Source organism: Armigeres subalbatus, chromosome 2, assembly GCF_024139115.2.
Source record: "Armigeres subalbatus isolate Guangzhou_Male chromosome 2, GZ_Asu_2, whole genome shotgun sequence".
Classification (NCBI taxonomy): Eukaryota; Metazoa; Arthropoda; class Insecta; order Diptera; family Culicidae; genus Armigeres; species Armigeres subalbatus.
The window spans coordinates 8,817,030-8,843,920 of record NC_085140.1 but is presented as its reverse complement, the minus strand read 5'-3'; the positions used below and the strand labels follow the sequence as shown (position 1 = coordinate 8,843,920).

At 41.1% G+C, this 26,891-nt stretch overlaps 1 protein-coding gene across 1 annotated transcript in view; it reads left to right on the top strand.

Annotated features, from left to right (window-relative positions):
* Positions 1–21,429, top strand: part of LOC134217659 (scavenger receptor class B member 1) — a 227,180-nt gene extending 205,751 nt beyond the window's left edge. Inside the window, exons 7-11 of the mRNA XM_062696467.1 lie at positions 19,459–19,714; positions 19,836–19,964; positions 20,023–20,141; positions 20,198–20,323; positions 20,381–21,429. Coding sequence (XP_062552451.1) covers positions 19,459–19,714; positions 19,836–19,964; positions 20,023–20,141; positions 20,198–20,323; positions 20,381–20,836 — 1,086 coding nt within the window. The 3' untranslated portion in view covers positions 20,837–21,429. The remainder of the gene's footprint in view (positions 1–19,458; positions 19,715–19,835; positions 19,965–20,022; positions 20,142–20,197; positions 20,324–20,380) is intronic.
* Positions 21,430–26,891: the final 5,462 nt, after the last annotated feature.

The window sequence follows — 26,891 nt, the reverse complement described above, 5'->3', positions numbered from 1 at the left end:
GGACCACTTAGCTGAATTTTGCATTTATATCACACAAAACTAAATAAAACATGCAACATTTAAATTTTATTGCAAAAAGAAGCTATCCATAAGGTATCTCCTACATTTGTTTCTTATAAAATATAGCCATTATTAAGAATATTTTCACGTATTTACCCATTCCGGCTAGATTAGACCAAAACCAAGATGACATTGTAAAATGGAATTCAATTTTCAAAAGCTGTAAGTTTATTTGTACATAGATTTAAAACATGTGAATGATGTTGTTGACCTATTAGAACCTAATTGAAGCAGTTTCAAACCGTAGCACAACATTCCAAGTTTAGAAACAGTATTCTGAGGCATGTCCAAAATAGGTTAATTTTTCATTGAACCGAACATATTTTCGACATATCTTCTAGATCTCTTAATTTTTTGCCTTTTTGCTACCAGAGGTGAGCCAGCCAAGAGCTGAAAGCCTCTTAAATGAAAACAATAATAATAAAAACTTTTGTTTTATCAATGATTTATTTTTCTAGTATCAAACCATTAATAAATTACCGTTCATACCGAATTTATAAATCACCGTTCATTGATGTAAGTCCTTGAAAAATGTCTAATCAACAAACATGTAACTGTTTTCATTATTTCCATACGAAAGCTCCATGATAAAACCAATCTTTGCTAGAGCTCTCCGTCCGTGCTTCTTGCCAATGGGACAGAGTTCCGTATTCTACGATTATGTTTCGTTTGGAAAAAGAATGCGCAAGGAGCAAGGAAGAACCAAGCAACCCACTACTATCAATAACGCAAATGGAACAGATCCGTAAACTACATAAAAAATATGGCAGGGTAGGAGTGACCAGGTGCATACATCTTGGCCATGGTCCGCACGTTTGTTTTGCTTTGAAGATGCTTTAGATGTGGTATTGAAATTGATTAATTTCAATACCCTTAGCTATTGGTATTGTTCTAAGCCTTTGAGTGCTTATAAAAATGTAGGGGAAGTGCGCCGGTTTTGGCCAACTTAGTGCCTAATTTGGCCATTCCTGGAAAATACATATTTTTCCACAATAATCGATCAGTTGAAAGCAGCGTTAAACCGTGAGGGATATATTTATTGTTGAAACTAATAAAACCTTTGCGAATTGCTTTATTTTTGGAGTTTTTCGCAAAATTGGCCAAATTAGGAACATGGCCAAAACCGGTACAGTTCCCCTATTGCTTAACAAAGACTTTAAGGATGAAACGTCAAAAATGCTGGGGATCACTAATTTAATCTAATAGTAACATAACTTTGCAAGCAATTCAAAATTATTCGAGTGGTCCAAAATATGTTAAATAGGTGGTCCAAAATAAAAACAGGTGGTCCAAAATTAAATCTTACATATCTTCAGAATTTATGATATTTTGGTTCTTTCGGTGGGATTTACAAACATTTTTACCTACAAATCCTACCTAGCATTCACCACTTTTTAGTTGCGTAGGGAATTGATCAAGAATTATTACAAAATCTAACTTTTATTCGAAAAATTGTTCGTCCATCTCCTAAAGTGGTCCAAAATACCTCCCTTACCCTAGTTGGCTCGCGCATTAGGAATCGATCATTGCGATACGCAAGGCGGCCATTTCCGGTTAGAGGGAACTGTTACCTCCATTACCTATCTCACTGTAACAAATTCATCTCAATTCATCATCGCAACGTGCTCAATGCGGAGAAAATCACAAAACAAGAAATAAAACGAATAGCATTTCAGTCCTCTGTTTTTGGTAGGAAAAATCTGAGAGCAATGAGATGAAGCACTGTAACGTTAACCCTATTTCAAAATACTTATTTCTACGCAATGCGCAAAACTTTCTAACGATATTCCCCTTTTAGTAAAAATTTCAGAAACGGTCTCAGTGGTCAACGATCCCAAAATAAAACTGTTTCAAGAATTGTGTGTGTTGACATGAAACGTTGTCTTTTAACAGTTTCGCTATTTGAAAATTATTTAGTTAATCAACCGTTGAATGAAAATGAAAATGATAAGGAAAAAATTGAACTGAAACTCGTGGAACACAAAGGTCCTGAAAGCAGTCAGTGGGATCAATATTCCGTTTTAAATTCATAATCAGCTCGCTAATGAGGAACTATGGAACAGATAGTTAATGTCAATTATTGTTCATTTTCAACGCCCCTTTCCCCGTTGGCCATGTTTTATGTGTGGTCCTTTGTAAATTGGAACATCAACGTAATGAGCAATGTTGCACAACTAATTTATCAAGTAAAACGATTTCTCTTATCTTCTTTAATTAGCAGAGACTCTTACAATCGCATCTATTTCCCATAAAAGCATTACGAAATAATCAGCTTCTATATTCACTCGCAATTTATATCTACACGCATCCAGAGATGCACCGGGAGAGATGTTACGTACGATAGGCCGAGAATGACTGCTTCCAGTATCACACGTACTTTCCCAACCCGCAACTCCTGCCTGGCCCGCTATGGGCCAGCAAACCGTTAGAATGCACACAATAGAGCGCTTCCCATCGTATTACGATTCGGATTCAGGTCCATTCGGATGAGCACTCAATTACGCAACCAATTAGATCACAGCCTATCGCCTTCGACTAATCGAACAGTCGCAGTCGGTAGTAGTGTGTTTGGATTGCGAACAAATGGAACCATGTTAATTGCCTCTATGTAAATAAATCGTACAAGCAAAGTACCCAGTGGGAAAATCACGGCAGAACTCCGATTGCCATCTGCCAGATGATGGGGCACAATACTCAAAAGCTGCTTTCCTTGATAGATACAGATCATGCCGATGGAGCCCGTCATTCAGCCAGTCAGTGCATTATTTATCGACGGCAATGTTGGTCCTCAACTAAATGGCAATTATTCGCTTCAAGGGGGTGCCCGGCTAATGACTGAATTGTCCTTTTGCATCGTTTTGTCAGGCGTGGCCCGCGACCGGAGGCAGTTTGTTTTGCAAGTACTTCTCCCAACTAGTTACTGGAAACCGATGGCAATGCACCGACATTCAGGAACTCATCATTTGCTCTCAAAGTTCAAGGGCCCCATTGTTGACCCTTTCCCTGGCGTCAGTGCGGGTCGGTGCAGCGACAGCCAGCACCTGTTTGGATCCAGGGGGAAATTAAACTCCAAATATTGATCAGCAATTACCATTGGTGCTATCGGATGATTGGAGCGGCGGGCAGATAAAGAGCAGGGCGCTTCGAAATAGCCCCATTAAATTATACTATTTTCACGCTGAACTACACCCCGATTTGGAGTGGGTGCTCTTGGCAGCTCGGATAGGGGCTCCCCGTAGTCTTTAATGTGAGTAATACGATAATAGGCTGCTAATAATAATAGCTTATGTACCGGTAATCGATTGGCTTTTTATCAACAGCCAGCGATTGGATGGTGCGGAAAAACCGTGCTTCTGTCGTGGGTAGATTGAGCGGTAAAGTCCGTCTGTCAGCGTTCAGAAGGGTGGCACAGGCAAAGGTAGATAGAGCCGGGTATTGACAGCTTCGCGCGGATTGTTCCGATATATGATTAAGACGTCTGGGTCTATTAGGAGGCAAAATATGCACTCGGTAGCCAGTCAACGGTGTCTCCGCTACCGCGCTGCTTCGCTGTTTTTGAGCCCGTTCGAGCGGGTACCTTCAAGATGAATGTCGGTTACGGTCAATTGGATAAGGCCTATATTTTTCCTGCGGCACGCAAGGTCCAATCGTGACCATATCGAGAAAGACTTTTCCATGATTGTTCGTTGAAGCAGAGCTGAATCAAAGGGCAGGGTAGTATTTTAACGAGGCATATGATCTGAATAATTAATCATCAATAGTCGATTACGATATGGGAAAAGTACTCAGCCCAAGAATTAAGAGTTTATGTGTTTCAGATTGACTGATAATGGCTTGCTCATTATTGTGGGATCATTCCGTTCCGGTAATGTAATCAGATAGACAAAAGGGCGAATTAATTGAGACAATGAGTAGAGATATTAAACGTGAGTGAATCGAATTAGACGAACATAAAAGCCGGTTACAGGCATCATAACGTCAAATTCAAAACTAATAATACTCTTAAACAAGAAATTGAAGCGCATGAAATGGAAAGAAATGAAAGCAAATAATGGGACAGGATTCCCCGTAGAATAGAACTTGTTCCGCAAGAGCTTTTTTGTACACATACAGACAAACATACAAGCATATACGTACAGACATCACTTCAGTACGTCGATTGCTAAGTCGATTGGGATATAAAAAAGCTTATCCGGTTCTCCTATGTATGCTAGCGATTATCGACCTTATGGGTTAATATCCCTCAAAAAACAAACCAGAACATATGAACCGTTCGTAGTTTAAGTGACCCAATAGTCTTTACTTACACCTGTATGTAATTCTCAAACATGAACTGACGTTTACAAAATCCTTAATAATCCCCCTCACGGTGATGTTGCCTTCCTCCGTTAGAAAATAATACACTACATATGCGAAATAAAAATAGCACCACCATGTTATTGCCTTTCTCGTACAACAAAATTGTACCGAAAGGACAAAACGATTACTCCGAAAAACAACTTTTGATAGAAAGCCCAGAAATCCATAGGGTTATATACCAATCGACTCAGCTTGACGAACCGAAGTGATGTCTGTATGTGTGTATGTGTACAAATTTTGTAGACACACTTTTTGGAACTTAGCATTACCCGATACACGCGTTCAACGAAGAAAGCGGTTCCATTGTTTGCTATTGAAAGTTAGCCCGATCGGACATTGCGTTTCGGAATTATTAAAAAATCATTGTTTTTTCCTTTGATAAAAAACTCAAAATAGAAAAAAAAATCAATAAATGTGTCAATGCGTATTAGAAAACATGCGATCTATTTCCCTAAAGTGCTTGTTTGTGTTTTTTTCAATAAATTTTATGATGCACGAGAAAGGCAACATCGCACTGTGGCACAGTGGCTAAAATCGTGTTTTTGGCGCGTTTATTTAATAGTACCTTTATTATGAGATTTAGCGTACACCCAGGTTTTTTTTACACGGTTGGAATTCATTAATTTCGCGGTTAGCCTGAACTTTACAACATGGAAGGTAAATGTCTTCGCGAGAGTTGTAGCAAAAATTCTTCTGAAAAACTTTGTCGAAGACACCAAGTTCGTAATTTCATTACTTTTGGAGATTTATTGCATTTTATGCCAACAAGTTTTGAATATGTTCGATGTATAAGCATACAATCATATGGAGATGCATGGTACATTGATTGATCAACTCCCTGTGGTGGGTGATTGATTTCTTACTTGCAAAGTAGGAAATGGTATTTTGATGAAACATTACTTACATTCGCTTACAACTCTACAGTTCAGGTTGCGAGAAAAATTTTCAAAGACAAAAAAGTTACAGCCAAAAAGATTTTTATTTTCGTTTTCAAAAGGGGGGTTGGTAACGGAAGGGTTAAAAAATCAAGTGGTCTGAATTACTATGTCTGAAACTCGATTTATGCATATGCACAACATGTAGGGTAACCGTACCCTTAGTGGAGGTAGCACCAATAGTGGAGGTAGTGGGGTTTTAATGAGATGTTATCATATTTATACATTTTACGATGGTTTCAGTTGATGCGTCGTAAAGGATTGAATGAAAACAATGATTTTCCTTAACAAAATTGACTCCCTTGCACTTGCACCTATAGTGGTACAACTGTACCAATAGTGGCGAGTATCATAAGAAACCAATGGATAGCACCACTATGGGAACCAAAATTATTTTTTACCGCCACTAAAGGAACAGTGTACCCACAGAGGTGCAAGCAATATTTGGTAATTGTTGATGTTAATCCAATTTTTGTTGGCAAATTTATTGGTTTATCTATTGACAAAGATATTAAAGCTGTAAATTTCCCATAATTATCAATTTAAAAAAAAAATTTTTTTTTGTGGATCTACTAATACCTCCACTATTGGTACCGTTACCCTAATAGATTTAGTTCAAAAATGTATTGGAGGGTAACCACTTCTTTTGGTTAGGTTTCATCCCACGAAACCAATACGCTAGACTGGTGCTTTCCCCAAAAGAAAAAAAATGTTTAAAATATCACGATGGATAAAGGTGTCTTCATCACAATTGCTTAAAATTAACTACCTTATCAGGTAAAAATGTCAAACATGGGCTATCAAGGCCTTACGACAACCTAGAACGTCATGAACACGGTGATGTTAGGAAAAAGAAAATATTAGGTATACTGACAGCGGATTGGTTTTTATTCAAACATTCATTCATTTATTTAGTTAACATCTAAACAGATAACACTGAATCAACAATTTGACGCCACAATACACGGTTCGAGGCCGCATCTCTCCATCCTCGGATACGCCCCACGCTCGCCAAGTCGTTCTGCATCTGGTCTGCCCATCTCGCTCGCTGCGCTCCACGCCGTCTCGTACCTGCCGGATCGGAAGCGAACACCATCTTTGCAGGGTTGTTGTCCGGCATTCTTGCAACATGTCCTGCCCATCGTACCCTTCCGGCTTTAGCTACCTTCTGGATACTGGGTTCGCCGTAGAGTTGGGGGAGCTCATGGTTCATTCTTCGTCGCCACACACCGTCTTCTTGCACACCGCCAAAGATGGTCCTAAGCACCCGTCTCTCGAATACTCCGAGTGCTTGCACGTCCTCCTCGAGCATTGTCCATGTTTCATGTCCGTAGAGGACAACCGGTCTTATAAGCGTCTTCCCGAGCAAAGGCAGATAACTGAAATGATATCAAACTGATAACAAACTAAGTTATCGTTATTATCATTTTGATATTTAGTTATCATTCATGTGATTAATTGATAACTGAATAATAACAAATTTTATTATCAATACAAATTAACAACGCATTATTCAAACATCGAACCAAGCGTTCTATTCTCTATTTTTCAATAATACTCATTTCTATATAAAAGCGTAGCGGCGTAGCTTATACTTGCTAGCAGTAATTTAATTGCCGGACGGCTACCACATCAATTTTCCAGATACTGCTTCCAATTTTGTTTTTGGGCTTCCAATCACCTTTATATATAATCGCGCTCTAGAGACCAAAAAATTCCTATGATAGTTTTCGAAACATTTTTACGCTTAAAATGGTTTCACACGCTCCTACGATCTTTGTTTCTCTTGAAATAATTGTACAATGCGTGCCTTTCTTTTTACTTCGGCGTGTTGTAAATGAACATGTTGTAACTGAACATGTTGGAGTGAAATTGTGTGAGCTACATTTATTTTTAATATTCTTATGATTCATTCACACAAGATAATATTTCTCTGAAAGCATTAATGTTCTGGTAGAAAAGTCATTCCAGTTATTCAGTGGCCACTCGTTGAATGTGGTCAAGAGAGAAGAAAATATTTGCAGCAATAATATCCATAGTTAGCCAATAATGGTTGATTTCTTTCAACTATCTAAACTTGCGTGTTATATTTTAGCGTGCACATTCTTCTAATGATACAATAATTGGTAAACGAGTTTCAGACCAGGTGATCATACACCTTTGTAATACATACAATACGGCCAAAGTCGTCAGTTTTACATATTTTGATATCTTGAATTTCAATATTATAAAAATTTTTGGCAAAGCACGTATTTGAATACTTTAAAAATGTAACTATTTAGCCAGGTTAAAATTTAATCCATGGTATCATCACAATATGTCGGTAGTATAAACGATGCTCTGATAAGGCATTATAAACTTAAAATAGTGAAAAATGTAATACTTTTGTTCATGATGTTAGAAATTGTATTATACCAACTAGTTTGAAGCAAAACGAAAATTGTGTCAATGTTCTTTTAAAACTCACTTTATTACATATTTCATACCACGTGTATTTTTCATGGAGTGAGCTACATGTGGTATTCTAATTTATGTAATTATTGTATTGTAGTTCATACATTTTAATAATAAAAGAACTGAACAAATTTTATGAAAATAAAAGAGAATGTACCAGATATGTTGAATGTAAATAGTTACGCAATTCTTTTCCTTTTAAAAGCCTATTCATCATAAATAAAAATGTCAAGATTTCGAAATTCGATAGGAAAATAATTTACACATCCTATCAAATTATTCAAGACTAGACTGTACAGACTAATCCATTACCTTGCATAATTACTACAGCATCAATGTATCACTGTTTGCAAATGTCCTCTAAAGGACGATTAAGGTTCCGATCCATACTAAGTATTCCTATTAATGATTTATAGGGTAAAGATATGCAGCATACCATTTATAGTGGGATGCGGATAACGGACGGTACGTGTATGAGGCGAATGAATCACGAGTTGTATCAGCTGTTGGTACGTTTACACCGCGAAAATTGGACAACTGCGGTAAGCCAGCCTTTTGCGTAGCCATCTGCGTAGCCAGAATTTCAGTGAAAAGCGAGGTGATTCTTCGATCAGGTAAAAGACGATTTGCGAACCCTCCGTAGACTGCGTGGATGGCGACGTGTGGCCATGGCCATGGACCGTGCTGAATGGAGCCAACTTTTATGTACTGCACTCCGGCCGTAGTCTGAATAAATAGAATAGAGTATAGAAATATGGAATCATTCTCACCGAGTATGTTGTTTATCTATTCAATCAAATAAAACTGTACATAATGATACTTACAGAATTCTAACAGAAATTCATTGGCATTTGAATAGCTCTGCCACACCACCTGATTCTGATGTTCTCCAGCTTACTGCTAACGGCACCAACAGCTGATCTTTATTTACAAGTTTTCTATAGATGGTGTGACCAAAACGGAAGAAGGTCAAAGCTAAGGAAGGCTAGCTCTTTCAAACTACTACTTTCAGAAGTCAATTTGGTCATATGGCTAGAGGTAACGACTTGCAATCACTCGACTGGAGTTCGATTCCCGCCGACGTCAATAAGTGGTGTTATATAAAAAAAGTCAAACATTTTTTTCTAATGCCAAATGATGTCGGCAAAGAAGAATTCACTATTTTGGTCGATAAAACAGTGCTGGATGATAACAAAATGATAACTTAATTTGTTATCGAACAGAATTACATGTATAACATGAAGTGTTATCAACATGATATCACAGATAACTGAAATAGATATCATTGAGATATCCAAGGAACAAAATTATGTTATCCTTTTTGTTATGTTGGCTGTTAATTCAACCAAAATGATAACAAATCCGGTTATCAATTTTTTGATAACCAGATAACAAGATTTATTATCAATCAGTTATTCTCCTTTGCTCGGGTTGTACATGACACATTTGGTGCGGTGGCGAATCTTTTTCGACCGCAGTTTCTTCTGGAGCCCGTAATAGGCCCGACTTCCACAGATGATGCGCCTTCGAATTACACGACTAACATTGTTATCAGCCGTTAGCAAGGATCAGAGGTAGACGAATTTCTCGACCACCTCGAAGGTATCCCCGTCTATCGTAACACTGCTTCCCAGGCGGGCCCTGTCGCGCTCGGTTCCGCCCACAAGCATGTACTTTGTCTTTGACGCATTCACCACCAGTCCAACTTTTGTTGCTTCACGTTTCAGGCGGGTGTAAAGTTCTGCCACCTTTGCAAATGTTCGGCCGACAATGTCCATGTCATCCGCGAAGCAAATAAATTGACTGGATCAGTTGAAAATCGTACCCCAGCTGTTACACCCGGCTCTCCGCATGACACCTTCTAGCGCAATGTTGAACAACAGGCACGAAAGTCCATCACCTTGTCTTAGTCCCCGGTGCGATTCGAACGAACTGGAGTGTTCGCCCGAAATCTTCACACAGTTTTGCACACCATTCACCGTTGCTTTGATCAGTCTGGTAAGCTTCCCAGGAAAGCTGTTCTCGTCCATAATTTTCCATAGCTCTACGCGGTCTATACTGTCGTATGCCGCCTTGAAATCAACGAACAGATGGTGTGTTGGGACCTGGTATTCACGGCATTTTTGAAGGATTTGCCGTACAGTAAAGATCTGGTCCGTTGTCGAGCGGCCGTCAACGAAGCCAACGAACTCGTTCACTAATGGTGACAGACGACGGAAGATGATCTGGGATATCACTTTGAAGGCGGCATTAAGGATGGTGATCGCTCGAAAGTTCTCACACTCCAGTTTGTCGCCTTTCTTGTAGATGGGGCTTATAACCCCTTCCTTCCACTCCTCCGGTAGCTGTTCGGTTTCCCAGATTCTGATTATCAGTTTGTGCAGGCAAGTGGTCAGCTTTTCCGGGGCCATCTTGATGAGCTCAGCTCCGATATCATCCTTACCAGCTGCTTTATTGGTCTTTAGCTGTTGAATGGCATCCTTAACTTCCCTCAAGGTGGGGGCTGGTTGGCTTCCATCGTCCGCTGAACTGACGTAGTCATCTCCTCCGCTGCCTTGACTTTCACTGCCTGTACTCTCAGCGCCATTCAGATGTTCCTCGTAGTGCTGCTTCCACCTTTCGATCACCACACGTTCGTCCGTCAAGATGCTCCCATCCTTATCCCTGCACATTTCGGCTCGCGGCACGAAGCCTTTGCGGGATGCGTTGAGCTTCTGATAGAACTTGCGTGTATCTTGAGAACGGCACAGCTGTTCCATCTCCTCGCACTCCGCTTCTTCCAGGCGGCGATTCTGCTCCTGAAAAAGGCGGGTCTGCTGTCTCCGCTTCCGTCTATAACGTTCCACGTTCTGTCGGGTACCTTGCTGCAGCGCGACCGCCCGCGCTGCGTCCTTCTCCTCCAGAATCTGTCTGCACTCTTCGTCGAACCAATCGTTCCGTCGACTTCGACCCATATACCCGACGTTGTTCTCCACTGCGTCGTTAATGGCTGCTTTTACTGTATTCCAGCAGTCCTCAAGAGGGGCCCCATCGAGCTCACCCTCTTCCGGCAACGCTGCCTCGAGATGCTGCGCGTATGCAGTGGCGACATCAGGTTGCTTCAGTCGCTCTAGGTCGTACCGCGGCGGTCGTCGGTACCGAACATTATTGATGACGGATAGTTTTGGGCGCAGTTTAACCATCACCAGATAGTGGTCAGGGGCCCTCCTTAGCCGTGCGGTAAGATGCGCGGCTACAAAGCAAGACCATGCTGAGGGTGGCTGGGTTCGATTCCCGGTGCCGGTCTAGGCAATTTTCGGATTGGAAATTGTCTCGACTTCCCTGGGCATAAAGTATCATCGTGTTAGCCTCATGATATACAAATGCAGAAATGGTAACTTGGCTTAGAAACCTCGCAGTTAATAACTGTGGAAGTGCTTAATGAACACTAAGCTGCGAGGCGGCAATATCCCAGTGGGGGATGCAATGCCATCGAAGAAGAAAAAGATAGTGGTCAGAGTCGATGTAAGCGCCACGATATGTCCTGACGTCGATAATGTCGGAGAAGTGCCGTCCATCAATCAGAACGTGGTCGATTTGTGATTCTGTCTGCAGTGGTGATCTCCAGGTGTACCGATACGGGAGGCTGTGTTGGAAGTAAGTGCTGCGAATGGCCATACTGCAGCGCTACGATGCCGAGTCCACGATCCTTGAGCACATCGGCGAGTATGCGTGTGCTTCCGATGAAGTTGAGAGATTTGCAGTTCCACGAACCGAGTTTCCAATCGCTAGTCCCTTTTCGTCGCAGTGGTCTTCGCCGATGGTTACGGTCCGTACTCTCTTGTTGATTGTTCGTTGTGTGAGTTTTTTTTTGGCTGGCTTGCAGGGCCTGACACCAAACTCCCTAAATTTTCGGAAGACCATTCCTCCTTATTTCCGGTGGACCATGGTGCACAGTTTAACTTAGAGTCCCTCGCTGGCACTCGGACGGTGATTAGCCGCCCCTACCATGGAGAACAGACGCTGTTGGGAGCCGATCCTGACATGGAGAACAGACACTCAATAAGATTTGCACCTCCGGAGAGGAGCAAACCCCCCCTTCCCTGTCAGCATACGACCATAGTTCCCACCGGGGTTGGTTACCCGATCTTCCCTAAGGTTGCTCGTATCCCGGCCAGCACCGCGGGGAGGTAGGGATAGGAGTTGCTGGGTAAGAGGCTAAGGACCGCGAGATGGGGTCTATTTTATTCCTTCAGGTACGCGAAGTACCAATGGTACGCTTTACCCAGCATTTGCCGTGCTGGGTAATTTCTTTTAACCTGCGCCTAATGAGAAAGCGCCATTACTAATTTGCATGCAAACTTGAAACGGCTTGTGCTAAATCAGTTTTAATCCAAATGAGCTCAAATTTTCGGAGGACACTCAGAACATGATACAGAATCAGATGATCGTTGTGGAGCAAAATCTATTTTTTGAACCACCCTAATGGTCATGGTTAAAATACATATCTCGCGCTTAGTTTCATAGGGGCGTAACTGTATTGATCGATTTCTTTTCATCGATGTTTTATTTTTATTATTGTAGCGAATTGCGCTAGTTTGTCGATGATTTAATGGTTTGCTGCGATAAAGGATGAATGTATCTTGCACCAGAATTGATAATCACGGTTGTAACTTTTGAACCAATCGAGTTATTAACAAAATATAAAATCGATTAAGAGAAATCGATCAATACAGTTACGCCCCTATGAAACTAAGCGCGAGATATCCAAGCTTGGAGCGACGAAAAAACCTAGTGTCATGGCTGTTCTGATCGCAAGAACGGATTGAATGACCCGGGTTCTCCCAAAACCATCTCACCATGTCTCTTGATCTTCACCATTGGAAATGGTTGGATGTTACTGTTATATTAAAACAAAAGAATAACAAAATTTCAATAAAAAGTAATAAACAATGTTTAAACATTTTAAAGTCAATCGCAGCAGGCAAGGGAAGTGTTTGCTTGAAGTGAAGTGCTTAACAAAGCAAATGTGCCCAAATTTGGAATTCAATCGCAGTGGGCTAAGATGGGTGCACTATGGGGAATTCTCATACAAATGGGTGGCTAAAAATATGTTTTCAATGAAAACTGTTTCTATGCAACATATATTATGTGAAGGAACATTTAGGAACACTTTTTTAGCCCTTTAAGGGCCACCATTAATCCTTCCAAAAAAATATAACGCGAAAAAAATTGTTTCTTTAAATTTTGTTAGGCATTTATTTTTGGTTCGTTTCCAATACATCATGCATAAAATAGCAAATAAACGTATTTCTAGTAAAATTTTTGTTTATTTTGTTATCGCGCTTCTCACTCTTCGCAGTGAGAAGTGAGAAATGATGAATGAGAAGTAAGAAGGAAGCTATGAGACGTCTTACTACTCACTTTTTGACGTAGGACTACTTCTGTCTTTTCTATGAATCAGTGCCTGTTTTATCGTGTTTCTTCTCAGTAAGCAAATAGTTCGCAAAGGCCGATTTTGTTATACTGTGTGGTTGAAATAAATTAAATTAAAAAGAAAGTGAAACCATCAGTGCAGGTGAGCTAAGGATGGTTGGGAAAATATGGTAAGCATTATTGTAAAACTGTGAATCAAAAATAATGCCTTTCATCACTAAATACACGCCAGAATCAAAAGGATTAAATTATGATTCAGGAAGTATGAACACACTTCAGATATCATTGTGATATGTGGATGTAATCATGCGGGGCTTATTGGTACACGAATATAGCTTCGGAATGCATGCGTTCTTGAAATGGGCTATAGGAGTTGCAATAGAGCTATCACCTTCTAGCTACTGGATCTAAGATTCTTGCAATTATATAAATAAAATGGTTGCAAGAATACTCTATACATAATGACACTGCCAGGCAGTATACTCGGAGACCGTCACGAAAATATGAAAAACTTTCAGCCGTTTCTCGATGGGTTTCCAATATTTTTGGACCATTTTCAAGCAGCTTGTGGGTTTGGATCTAATCCATCAGTTCGCACAATATTTCACGCTGAGCAGGCGCATCGGAGCGGAAACAACAACACAATGGCACTGGTAGCATTTTCAACGGAAAACCATTGCATTGATGGTGGTCGTCGGCGTCTGTGGTCATCATTCAACCTCATTGAGCCAGAATTTTATGTGAAGAAAGGGTTGATTACAAAAATGTCGTCTTTTGCGATCCCGCGTGATGCAGTGGCGATGCTGAAAATGTATTCCAAATTGTGGCATCTCGAAAAGTAATCCAGTTTGGTCGCAGTTAGTTATTTGGAAAAGCGCAAATGGGGGGGGGGGGGGGTTAATTTGATCTTCTCAGGACCAGCTTTTTCTGAGCAGAACGGGTTGATTGCAAAAATGACATGTTTCGGTGGCATTGCCGTGGAGCTTGATTGCTGTTAGTTATTTCATCCTCTGGAACAAGTTTGTTGCCTCATGTTCCTCTGGCGCGCGCTTGTGATTCTGCTACCGGAGGGCAACTTTCTTCGTCTCCAAACGATTAAGTTTTGCACTTTGAAGAACATCTCGGATCAACCTTGTTTTGTATAAAATGGTGGCCCGGAAAAAATCAATTTCATTTTCAATGACTAACAGAAACAAAACCAAATACCGTGGGGCATCGAAATCCGTACACTTAAGCAGCTTAGTATATGAAAAAGTCAATAGAAAATAGGAATCGAATGTAAATAAAACGTTTGTCATTCACACAGGAGCATGAAGGCTTTTACTTTTGAAGTGTTTCACATTTGATCATTGAAAACAACGAAAAACCCGATAAAATAAAGAATAAAATCAACTACTCCTGACTCGAAATCCTTCCACCGTGGACGGATGTCGAATCAAAGGATCAAAATCTGTACAGCTATTTTTTAACTAAATATTTAAATTGAAGGAGTCTGATTGACTATACTACCACTGAAAATAGTTGGATACGCACCTTGAGAAGCGATCCCTTCAATATGCATTCTGCTCATCTTATGTAATAATTCGCAATTAGCAATTGAAACACAGTTACTTTTGGTGCAATTATGCTCTACCCGAAAACAAAATGGCGGCAAAAACTCCGCGTTTGGTGGGTGGAGATTTGTTTTTGATTTTTGTTGTTTTAATTTCAAAGCCTTCTTTCCATTTCTATGCCCTAAAAGCTTACTGCCAAGTATCTGAACAGGATAAGATAGATTATTTCTTCATTATTTACCCCCTTTAATTTATTGATATCTTATGAGCTGGACGGATTTAGGTGCTGTACGGATTTCGGTCCCGCACGGTAATCTAGCCAGAAAATTTTACTTTCCGCTGACGACAGCCAAATCGATGAAGACGCCATCTTGGTGGAAAAATTCGATTAGCTGCTTTAGTGTTTGGAATGGCGCATTAAAATTAGGCTGACCATACGTACCGTATTTAACGGGACAGTCCCGTTTTTTAGACCTTATTGTGCTGTCCCGTCGTAATCTAAAAAATCCTCAATTTGTCCCGTTTTTCATTGATTCTTCCAAAGAGCTCCAAAATATTATTCAAACAAATTCAATATTTTAGGCAAGAATCGAAAATCAGGTAAATAAAAAGTGTTTTTTCTGAGAGATTTGTAGCTTTCGGCTGACTCATCTCGCAACAAAGAAGGTGGACGAAACCCATGACAAAATGTGAGATGTTATATTATTCGTGTTGCTTTTAAAAGAATGCTATCTATGCCTTTTTGTACTTTTCATTGATCAACTTTTCTCAAGATTTTAAACAGATAAGCACCGGGAGATTGTTTCATACAGTTTTATTTCAATGATATTTTTTCTGCTTATTCCTGAGGCATTAAAATTTGACCAATTTCATCAGTGGATTGGACGGAATTAGTAACTTGGCAGACTAAAAATCAGGTCACGCCTCAACGTCAATAAAATGAAGCGCAGGTGCAGGCATTCTAATTCTCAGATTAAGTTCATTTTCGATTATTCTTTTCGAATCTTTCGAAGTAGTTAATTAAATTTTTTATTCAAATCTGATTTACCACATATTTTTTTTAATCATTTGTTACTTTTCGAAACATTAAGAATCATTCAAAGTCTTTCTGAATAATTCTGAATATTACGAAAACATCCACTGTAAAATAAAAAATAACCCGACCGCATAAAAAATAATTTATAAAATAACTGAAAAAAATCCAGTTAGCTTAAGACAGTTTCAAACCGAGAGAAAATTTGGTCGTATCAAAAGTTAAATTTAAGGTACCACGTACCTTTGACTAGTTTACACATCAGGAACTTGTCTACAAATTTTGCTCCCAAGTGTTTGCACTTAATTTATGTGACTCCGTTATGAAAAATTAGCAACTCGGCCGGATTTAAAATACAACCCGGCGGAGATCTACGAGAGTCCTAGCCATAAACCGGACTATAAATTGGCATGGATTTCTTTTACTTTTCACGACGAAATTGCATGAGTCCCGTTTTTTTGGGAGCACATTAACAAAATCAATGGACAAAATTCCCGAGGTGTGATGCTAGTTTTAGCGTCATTAAAATCAATTTCGATCAAAAAGGACTGTGTATCGATTAGACATTTATTCTCATGCAACATCCATATTCATGGAAATAATTAAAATTACATTTTATTAATGCTCTTTCCTAGTTGAGATCCTTGTTTTTTCCGGTTTTTTTCCACTTATATTCATGATATCCCTTACATGGGAAATCAATAACTCTAACGCTCTTTTCGCATTTGTCTTTTGAAATTTTTTCCTAAAATTATTTTCCTTGGGGTCGATTTCTTCACCTCCGCTTAGGGCTTAAACCATGTTAAAGCGTAGCCAGCCAGCACCGCTCAAGAGTTAAGCGGAGGTGAAGAAATTGGCCATCAACCTTCTAATGCCCAAAACCGGCCTTAGGCAGGGTACTTTGAACAGGGTTTTTATTTCAATTGTTCAGAATTGGAAAAGTTTTTGATATTGGTCAATAATAAAATCCTTAATGTATGTCTAAGAGTAGATTAAAATAAAATTTCGAAATCCCACTTTTTTTTTTAATATTGAATGATGCGCAATTTTCTGTTCCTTCGTGTTTTTGTTCGCATCCCTTTGAAGAGTGAAATATTTGTAGTTTAGAATACAACCGAAAGTTATTATGGTGAATGATCAACTGATCAACAATATTTCTAATTTTTTAAACGGAAAATGAAAATTAAGTCCATTGCTGAAAACCTCTTTAATAAAGATACAAAAAAACCCATAAATTTTAAAATTCCACAGCTCTTGAATTTTAACACATGTCCCGTTTTGTAAACGCGTTTGTCCCGTTTTTTCACCGAAATGATCTGGTCAGCCTAATTATTAAAAATAAAGAATCTTTTCAGAATCGTCCTTGTCGTTTAAACGGATGAACTCGAAAACTTAAGCCAAATAGTCTGTTTGTCTGGATGAAGATTTTTCAAACGATCAGTACCTCTTCTTAGATAAATAGTTTTAGTCCTGAAAAGGACTGTGTGTAATTAATTCTTGAAGTTCCTCTCACTTTGCCACCGGCGCCATAGAAAACGATACACGTACGCTTCCATCGCGGGCGGAAACCGAACGTTGCAAATAAATATATTTGCGTTTGGTTTCGCGCCATTTCCGATTCTGCTTATTTCTCCTTTATTTCGAACATTTTTAAGGATGGTTTCTTCTAGGGTTGGTATGTCCGCCACTGAAAGTCAGCCGAGTGGCTTCAGCGTTGATGCGGCCGATTAGTCGAGTTAATCCCTTTTCCAAGGATGGAGACTCAAAGTCCATTCAACTGGGAGCTTCTTGATTCAGTTGACCTCCGAGCAGTTTGCTCAATGTTAATAAATAGACGCAAATTATGATGGCAAATACCATCCATTTCGTATAGCTACGTAGTCCTGCGTCTGCATCTTTGAGTTTTATTTCTCACTTCTCCTTTCTCATTTCGCAGTTATCATTTCTTAATTTTTACTTCTCAATTATCATTAATCGCTTCACACTTTTTACATTCACTATTGTTCGGCCAACATTTTTGGTCATATGACCTGTTCAGCAAACGACATTTACGATTGTATGGCCAAATGGCGTTCGTCCAACTGACTTGCACGATCATATCAACCTTTCTGGCAAATAACTTTTTAGCCAAACGACTGTTTCGGCCATATGATCAGTTCAGCCGTATGTCCCTTTTGGCCGTATGTCGCTTTCGGCCAAATGACATTTTCAGCCAAACAGTTTTCGGCCTAATACCCGTTTCAACCTTGTGGATTGTAGCAATCCTGCAAATACTTATTCTATAATATTATGCAATTCATAGAAAAAACATTGACTTATATAGTTAAAAAAAATTAACTCATTTTCGGTGGATGTCGGTTTGATAGTTTGTAGATTAGGCTTTACGCAGACGTAAATATTCAACTAATGTATGCCAGATTTTTCTTATAAACCCTTTACAATATTGGCATAAACTAAGTTGCCAACCCTCACGTTGTGAAAATTTAATCTTGTGATATTGATTTTAGTCATTTTCTTATGTGCTTATATGTGTCTATTAGGGTGGTTCAAAAAATCGATTTTGCTCCACAGTGCTCATCTGATTCTTTACCATGTTCTGAGTGACCTCTGAAAATTTGAGCTCATTTGGATTAAAACTGATTTAGCACAAGCCGTTTCAAGTTTGCATGCAAATTAGTATGGGGGAATTTATTTTTTCATTATACTGTTAATGACGCTTCCCCATCAAGCGCATTTTGAAAGAAAACCTACATAGCTAAAAGGAATACTCAACATCTTTCACTCAGTGAAAACCGCATCTCAATTAATCGTTCCAATAATTAGTAATCGAATTTAATCTATACCGTGGTTTTCTGGAGCTAATTGCATAACTCATCAACAGGCAACATTGCTGCTCGTGGCACGAAAGATAGCACACACAAATTCAGGCTACTATGTTGCACTGCACATTTCAGTGATGCCCTCAAAGAAGTTTAATGATCATGACTAAAGATTCGCAACCTGTCTTAAAATCGATTACTAATTATTGGGACGATTAATCAACATGCGGTTTTCGTTGGGTGAAAGCTGTTGAGTATCCCTTTCAGCTATGTAGGTTTTCTTTTAACATGCGCTTAATGGGGAAACGTCATTAACAGTATAATGAAAAAATAAATTTCCCCATACTAATTTGCATGCAAACTTGAAACGGCTTGTGCTAAATCAGTTTTAATCCAAACGAGCTCAAATTTTCAGAGGACACTCAGAACATGGTAAAGAATCAGATGAGCACTGTGGAGTAAAATCGATTTTTTGAACCACCCTAGTCTATAATTATAGAAATTTCAGTAATATTTTCACTCGCCATGATATAAAAAGATGTAGAAAGTAACATGTTTGAATCCTACCTTCTGCCTTTAAGTAATTGTGTAGCGTTATTCAACTTATACTAACGTCTCCATTCCGTTTCAGCATGCTTCAATTCCACATTTTGTAGTTTTTCAAATAAATCTCAATTTCTCTATATTTTTCTGCTATATCATCACACACTGCTCATATACCATTCCAAATCTCCAATTCCTACTCCGCACCCACAAACAGCGAAACAACCCCCAATTTTTTTCTGTTTTTGTTTTCGTGTACTTTTTGTTCTGGTCGGCGGAATAACCAGCGGAACGGCACGCTCGCGGAGTATGCCACCATGTACACCGGCCACTCGGGGATGGAGAAGTTTGGCTACTTTGACAAACTGAACGGCCTGAACCACTTGCCGCACTGGGAGAAGGAACCGTGCTCCAGTATCGAAGCATCGGAGGGTTCGTTCTTTCCGCCCCGCGATGTCACCAATGCGGACGTGGTCTACATCTACGATAAGGATCTCTGTCGACCGCTGCCACTTGTCTATCGGCATCCTGTTGAGAAGGATGGTAAGGTTGGACCGGTTACACGAATTTGAATCTTTGAAAAAAAAAATTACTGGAGATCAATTGGTTCAAAGCATTTGCTGCTATTTCGTCAACTAATAAACAAATATTTATTCAATTTCAGGAATTCCTGCTGATCTCTATACATTAGCGGAGGATTCATATGGGCCACCCAATGGAAACAATAGTTGCTATGATCATCCGGACTATAAACGTTACAAAGGTCTTCAAAATATAAGCCCGTGTCAATATGGTAAGTCTATTCATTTTTTTTTAATTTTATCGGAAATAACTCAAGTCTACATTTTTAGGGGCTCCTGTTTATATTTCGAATCCACATTTCTACCAATCGGACCCACAACTGCTTGACGCGGTGGAAGGACTGAATCCAAAGCAAAGTGCACACGAAACTTTTTTCAAAATTCAACCGGTATGTTGCGATATAATAAACAATTACAATCACAACTGACAATTACAAACTTTAAGAAACTTGGAGTTCCGCTGGAGGGACAGGTAAGAGTCCAGCTCAATCTTCTAGTCGAAGAAGCCCCTAATGTTATGGCGACCAAAAACTTCAGAGACTTCGTATTCCCTATAATGTGGTTGGAAGAGGTAGGTTCCCGTTTTAAATCTTCTGGATAAATAATTGATGCACCATTCCATTAACAGGGTGTCAGTGAGCTAACCCCTCCCATTCGACGATGGATTTATCTGGCTACAGTATTCGCACCGATGGCATTACCGATCGTCTCCTATGGGATGATCCTCACCGGAACTTTTGCATTGATCTACGTGTTTGTCAGAGCGTACAAGAACTTCGTGTTCACATCTGATTCAACGACAGAGTTCTTGGAAATGGGACGACGGTCGTTACGACGAGGCAGCAGCATGATCATCAATGGCCAACACAGGATACTGATGCAACGGGATAGCTACATTTTGCTGAAAGCCAGCGAGGATGCAAATCTTTATCATCATACGACCAACAATAACACAATCAGCACCAACAACAACATCAGCAGTCACCATAATCACAATCTATTCCACTTGCCCCATTTGCCACACATTCCCCATCATCAACCCAAGGACCAAAGCTTGCTTAGCGACGAGGATTCTCCGGCCTAGACCCCGGACCTGTCTGTGTCGTACACCGCTGGGACTCATGTACCTTATAATTGTCATCACTTAGGGTTTCTCAAACTAGCCGATAGACAAAATCAAACTAATCAAGATACGGGCGAATTTTTCTCCGCCCACCTTAACGCTAAACGACAACCGGTGATAGAGACTGTGTTTTTTATTACTCTACTAGGCTAACTGCTTCTTATGAGCTACTAGTATTCAAGCCCTGACAGATCGATATGTTACTCGATCGGACCCCAGTCATGCTCAGTCGCCCGTTAGTTGCTCAATCCAAATGATCCGATTGCTCAAATTACGAATAGCAAATGATTTTCGAAAAAAATATATAAACTATGCAGTTAAGCCAATGTGATGAAGACATTTTATTTCTAGATTTTAAGCAAGACTCATCCACAAAGACAATCATTCTCCCCGTCATTGTACATAAATCAGAACGAGGTCGATGTCATTTTTAAAAACAAAATGACAGTGTGTAGTAAGTTAAAGTAGAAGGTAATGAAATTTTATGAAATTTGTTCAGTTGTTTTATATGTAAATACTTTTTTATGTAAATAAAATGTTCATCACAAAACTAATTGAAGTGGAGTTGATGTTCGAATGCCCATTAAGTTTTTTGCTCAATTGTGAAGATTACTAGAGGTTGAATGTAATGCGAAGAGAATAAAATAATCCGGAATATAATATGGAAAGAAGATCTATAATATTCCATGGCTCAAAACGCGATTATTTTAAACAATGTAATAAAAAATGGACAGAAATAACTTCTGTTCATTCCTACTTTTGCTTATTCTATATAAATTACCAAAATCAGGGAGAATAAATTAGAAATTGTATTATGAAGCACAACTTTTTTTTCGACCCATTAAGGAATAGTAAACATTAGGGAAGTCATTTCTTCCTATAAACTACTTTTATACGTTATAGCCCTTGAAGATTGATTGAGATTATCTTCTCAACTGTAAATGAGCTGCATCCAATGAAAATCAATCCTATCAACACCTATCCCGTCACGCGAAGGTACGAGGATTAATTAAGCACATATCTGCTCCTCGGACAGCATGAGCCGACAATTAAACGACAACGAACTAATTTACATATGTGGAGCAGAACTGTCGCAGTAGCACTTCCACGTTGCCACCAGACACACTTGAACTTGATGCCACATATTCGCTCAATCGTGTGTCAAAGCAAAGCAACGCGCCATGTCATCGGCATCCGAGGCTGAGATAAAGTCACTAACCAGACTGCTATTTAGAGCACGCGGCATGATCCGTGCGGTGGTGTGGCATACCGAGAAAAAGGTTCGCAGCGCTACAACCTGTAGTCGACCGGGCGCGGACGGGTGCGGTACCTAATTGCCGAACCCCACCCTCTGCTGCTCGTTGCGTAATTTCATTAGACACCTCTTCGGCCCGAGGCGCTCGGTGTTGGCGGGAATGGCGGTGGCAAAGATTAATTGAGCGTGTGTATGTTTAATAAAGTTGGTGGGGGCAAATAACCGAAAGGAACGCAGGGAAGGTGATCTGTTTTTAATCATAACAAAGACTGGTCCTTTTGATGTTGTTTCTTGGTTCTGGAGTGCGGGAGCGTGTGGCACAAGTTAGATGAAAGTTCAAAATTTCCCTCAAGGTGGTGGAATCCCCTTGATGAATTAATTAGCTTATACCTGAACGGGTGCTGTGACGTCTTGAAATCGTAACGATAATGGCTGGGTGGAAATATAAATGACGGGTGGAATGTTATCAAAGGACAGCACAATATTACAGAAAACAGTTAAAAACGGAACAATTAGCTAATTCTTACTTTTGTGGAACTGGTGTTTATCATTTAATTATTCCATAAATCTTCATAGAAAATTGATAGACACGATTCTACAATTGTATCTTGAGAGATACACTTCTTGCTGGATTCCACTTGAAAAGTTAATTTCATTAATAGTTTTTTGCCTTTCTTTAAAGGCTATATGTTTACTCCAAAACCAAACATTTTATAGAAGGCCCGGAGACCCATAGTGTTATTAATCGTTACCAATCGACTCAGCTCGATGATCTGAGGTGATGTCTGTGTTTTTTGTTTTTTTCCTGAGCAATGGATGGAAAATCTGCTAAACAGACATCCTGGGTTGGACGTCCAGGAAGTGCGGCATCAGCAAACGAGGGAGGCAGGACTACATCCCCTACCCGCTAAACCGTTTCCATTGCCGCCAAGCCTATCGTCCCTTCGGTACAACCAGAAAGTAATGCTTCAAAGGGGGGCCAATGCACAACGCACGCAGGGCCGTGCCCCAAGCTGGCCCCCCATACCTCAGTATGGACAGAGCGAAACTGGCCAGAAGCTTGCGCCTGCTGGCATAAACCGCAGAGCTATTGGACATCATCCAGGACAATGCCACTATAGCTGTGGAGGCACGCTTGCAGGCGTAATTGACGTGGCTACCAAAGGTGAGCTTATTGTTGATCATTACCCCCAAGAGATTGATGGAGCGTTCAGAGGTGACCGCGCTGTGGGCTGCCCTTATCACCGCTTGTTTCTCCGACTTGGGCTCAGTCTTGTGGTCAGCCAGTTCTAACTTTCTTGAACTCATCCACTCCTCCACAATTGCGATCGAGTGGGCTGCAGTCAACTCCACCTCTTCGATCGATTCGCCGTAGACCTCCAACGTAATATCGCCAGCGAAGCCGACGATTACCACGCCCACCGGGAATTTCAACCTCAAGACACCGTCGTACATGACGTTCCATAACACCGGACCCAGTATGGAACCTTGCGAAATCCCTGAGGTTATGTCAACACACTTCCCCCCGCCTCCGTGTCGTGTACCAGTACTCGATTCTGGAAGTAGCTTCCGGAAGCCAAACTTACTCGATAGACCATCCGCATCCTTTGTAGGTATCAACAACCTGTTGAAGATGATCACATTCTCCGCCGTATCAAGCAGGCTTATTGGTCTATATGCCGACAGATCCCCTTTGGCAATAGGACCAAGCTCTGCCTTTTCCATGCTTCAGGGAAGACTCCCTCGTCCAGGCATCTCCGCATGACAGGTCTGAACATCTCGGAAGCTTCAGCAATGGCCGCTTTGATGGCTAGGTTCGGAATACCATCCGGTCCTAGCGCCTTACCTACACTAAGGGACTGTGCAACCCCCGCAAGTTTCGCCACAGTTACTCTTCCCTCGTCGGCCACCCTGGCCCTTGGCAACTCCACGTATCTTGGCCATTGATCTTTTTTGCTTGATCTAATCTCAGTCTTCAGATCGGCTCTAGCAGCCATGAACGCCACCCGTCGTTCAACACTCTCCGGCTCCGTGCCCGTATGCAGGCGCGGCGCAGGTTCGCAGTAAGCCGCTGGCCTCCCGTTCCTAGGGTGGACTTTCCTAGGCATGGTGGTATAGCATGCACGCGAGAGTACTGTTTGTTACCAGCTGCTCGCCGCTCAGACCGAGAGTATTATGCTCGCGGCGGATCGTAGCCAACATCTACCCTCCAGTTCGAACTACTCGTTTGGTCAGGGCTCCAGAACGTAAAGTCGATAATCGACTCGGCCCCCTTCCAGCTGTAGGCACTTTTGGTACTGACATTAGCCAAGTCCACATCCAACATGGCAAGTGATTCCAGCAGGATCTGCCCCCGTTGATTCTGTGATTTTGCAGCACGCCTAAACGCCGGGCACTTCGAACCCCCTATGGGGTGCTTGCTGTTCGCAGGTTTGCTGGAGCAAATCAAACAATTGGGAGGGTTCGTGCAGCATTGGACCTTATGTCCCTCCAATCCGCAGCGTCGGCAGAGCTTGCTTTTGTCATGGCCTTTGCAGTCCCATTGCCTGTGCCCCGGTTCCAGGCACTTGAAGCAAACATCGAGTTGCTCTTATATGCCCACAGGGCACACCGACCATCCCACCTTGACGCTCCCTAACTTGACTACCTTGGAGGCGTCCGCGGTAATCTCGTCTAGGTCTTTATCCAGGTTCTTTACCAGGATCCAGGAGGCGTCATCCCCCTATATTTTTCTAGTCTGGGGCAGCTGAGAGCTCTCAGCCTGCCGTAGCCCCTTACCACCGTCTTTCCTGGGTGGACGGACCTTTCCAGGTTCTTCCTCCCCCGGTTTTGGAGGTACCTGACCGGGGTTCAGCTTCCCAGCCCCACTACCCTTGTTCGGGGTAGTAACCCTCCGCGTTTTGGAGCGGCCCCCAAGGAGCTCATCCCCTGGAGACTGTCTCCCCCGGTTTTGTGTCTGCTCCGTTGGAGCAGTCACCCCCGACGTGCCCGCGAATACTTGAGCCTCAGTCTGGTAGACTTTGGCACCACCGCCTTCGCTGGCACGCCCTCGGTCGATTCGACCTTGCCCGAGCCCGCGAATCCTTGGGCCTCAGTCTGGGTAGACCTCGACTCCACGGATTTCACGGGTTCGCACTTGGCCGTCCCGACCGCCCTCTCCAGCTTGGTGTCCAACATTGACTTTCGAAGTTTCAGCAAGGCCCCCTTTAGGTCCTTACTGAGATTATGCTTCTATGACGCAAAGTCGATGATGGCGTCCAGCTGTTCCGTCGCCACCTCGAAGGCCGAAAGCCCATCGCGTTTGCAGTTCATCGCCCTCACAAGCCATGGGCCGTCCATAACCTCTACCGGCGTAGGAAGAAGATTCGAAGGAATATTTTGTCGTATTCCAGCCGAAAACGGCTGATTGGAATCCGCCGTTGAAGAGCGGTGCGACTGTTCGTTTTAAAATTCGACAACAAACTGCCAGTGCAATCTTCGTCGTTGCTACTCAACCCGATGGCGCTACCAACACCATCTCACACTGCGGTGGCAGCAATGCGCTAGCATTGCCATACCCCGCCGCGCGACCTCTCCCAGCCCCTCACAAGCTACCGATTCATTGGCACACGCTTAAATGAAGCAAAGTTCGTCAGAAAATTCAATATGTTGCTCTCCGTACTCTCAAATACTGAATCATGCACAGATTCTTTCACGATAGAGATCAGTATTAGCGCATATGCAAAATTGAGAATTCGAATCAAGTCTAATGTAAAACTTGCCACATTGTACTGTAAATTGGGGCACGCGAAATATGTGATTTCACGATTGGTATATTTGATTGCTGATGTTTAATGTACTAACCGCAATAGCAGAATCAATTCATAGTATACAATCACTTAAACAAACTAAAATCATTAGCCGCTTGCTCTGAATACTACAATTTGATCCGTTGAACATGCGTCTTTATCAGAGAGCTAAAGCTGTAGGTCAGGATAATGATTCGGTAGAGTTTCAGGATGTAGAGTATTTGGAGGATGAGGCTACAGATGATGCATATGAAGATGTCGAATATTTGGAAGATGAATTTGAATAACGGAATGTTATTTTCAGATGAGTAAATGGTGCAGAATGGCCGAGCTGTAAGCATCCCACGTCTATTATCACCTGGGTACTGCGGATAGAGCCGCTTTTCTGCTCTCAAGCGAGTAGTGGGATATTTTGAAATCAATCTCATAAGCGAAATTATTACTGTCAAACATTTCCCGCTCTTCGAATTTCTCTTTCCATGCTGCATGAAGGCGCACAAATGCGCGAGACTCTACATGACTTTACGGTGCACAGTGATTCCACTCCATACAAAAGTTGGCAAAAACCTCTAACATGTTCCTAAATGATCTTTTTTTGATTTATTTACATTACTTTGGGTCTAATAAACTTTGCTGGTTCATTTGTTAGGTCCTGGCATGTGTTTAGGAGTGGAGAAAAAGATGGGAGGGTACGTACACCTGTGTTTCGAATAATACCAGCGGAGGGCGATTTTCAAAAGGATGTTACAAACGAATTCCTGAAGAAATTTCTAATGGAATATCCGAAGAAATTTCTAGAAGAATGCTTAAAGGAATTCTCAAGGGATTGCTCAGATGAGTTTTCAAAGGAATATCTGAAGAAAATGGATTTTCCAAAGATATTCCTTGAATAATTTCCGTAGGTGTTCCTGAAGGAATTCCTTCAGAAATTTTCCTTAGGTATTTCGGAAGAAATTTCCAAAGGTATTGAAGA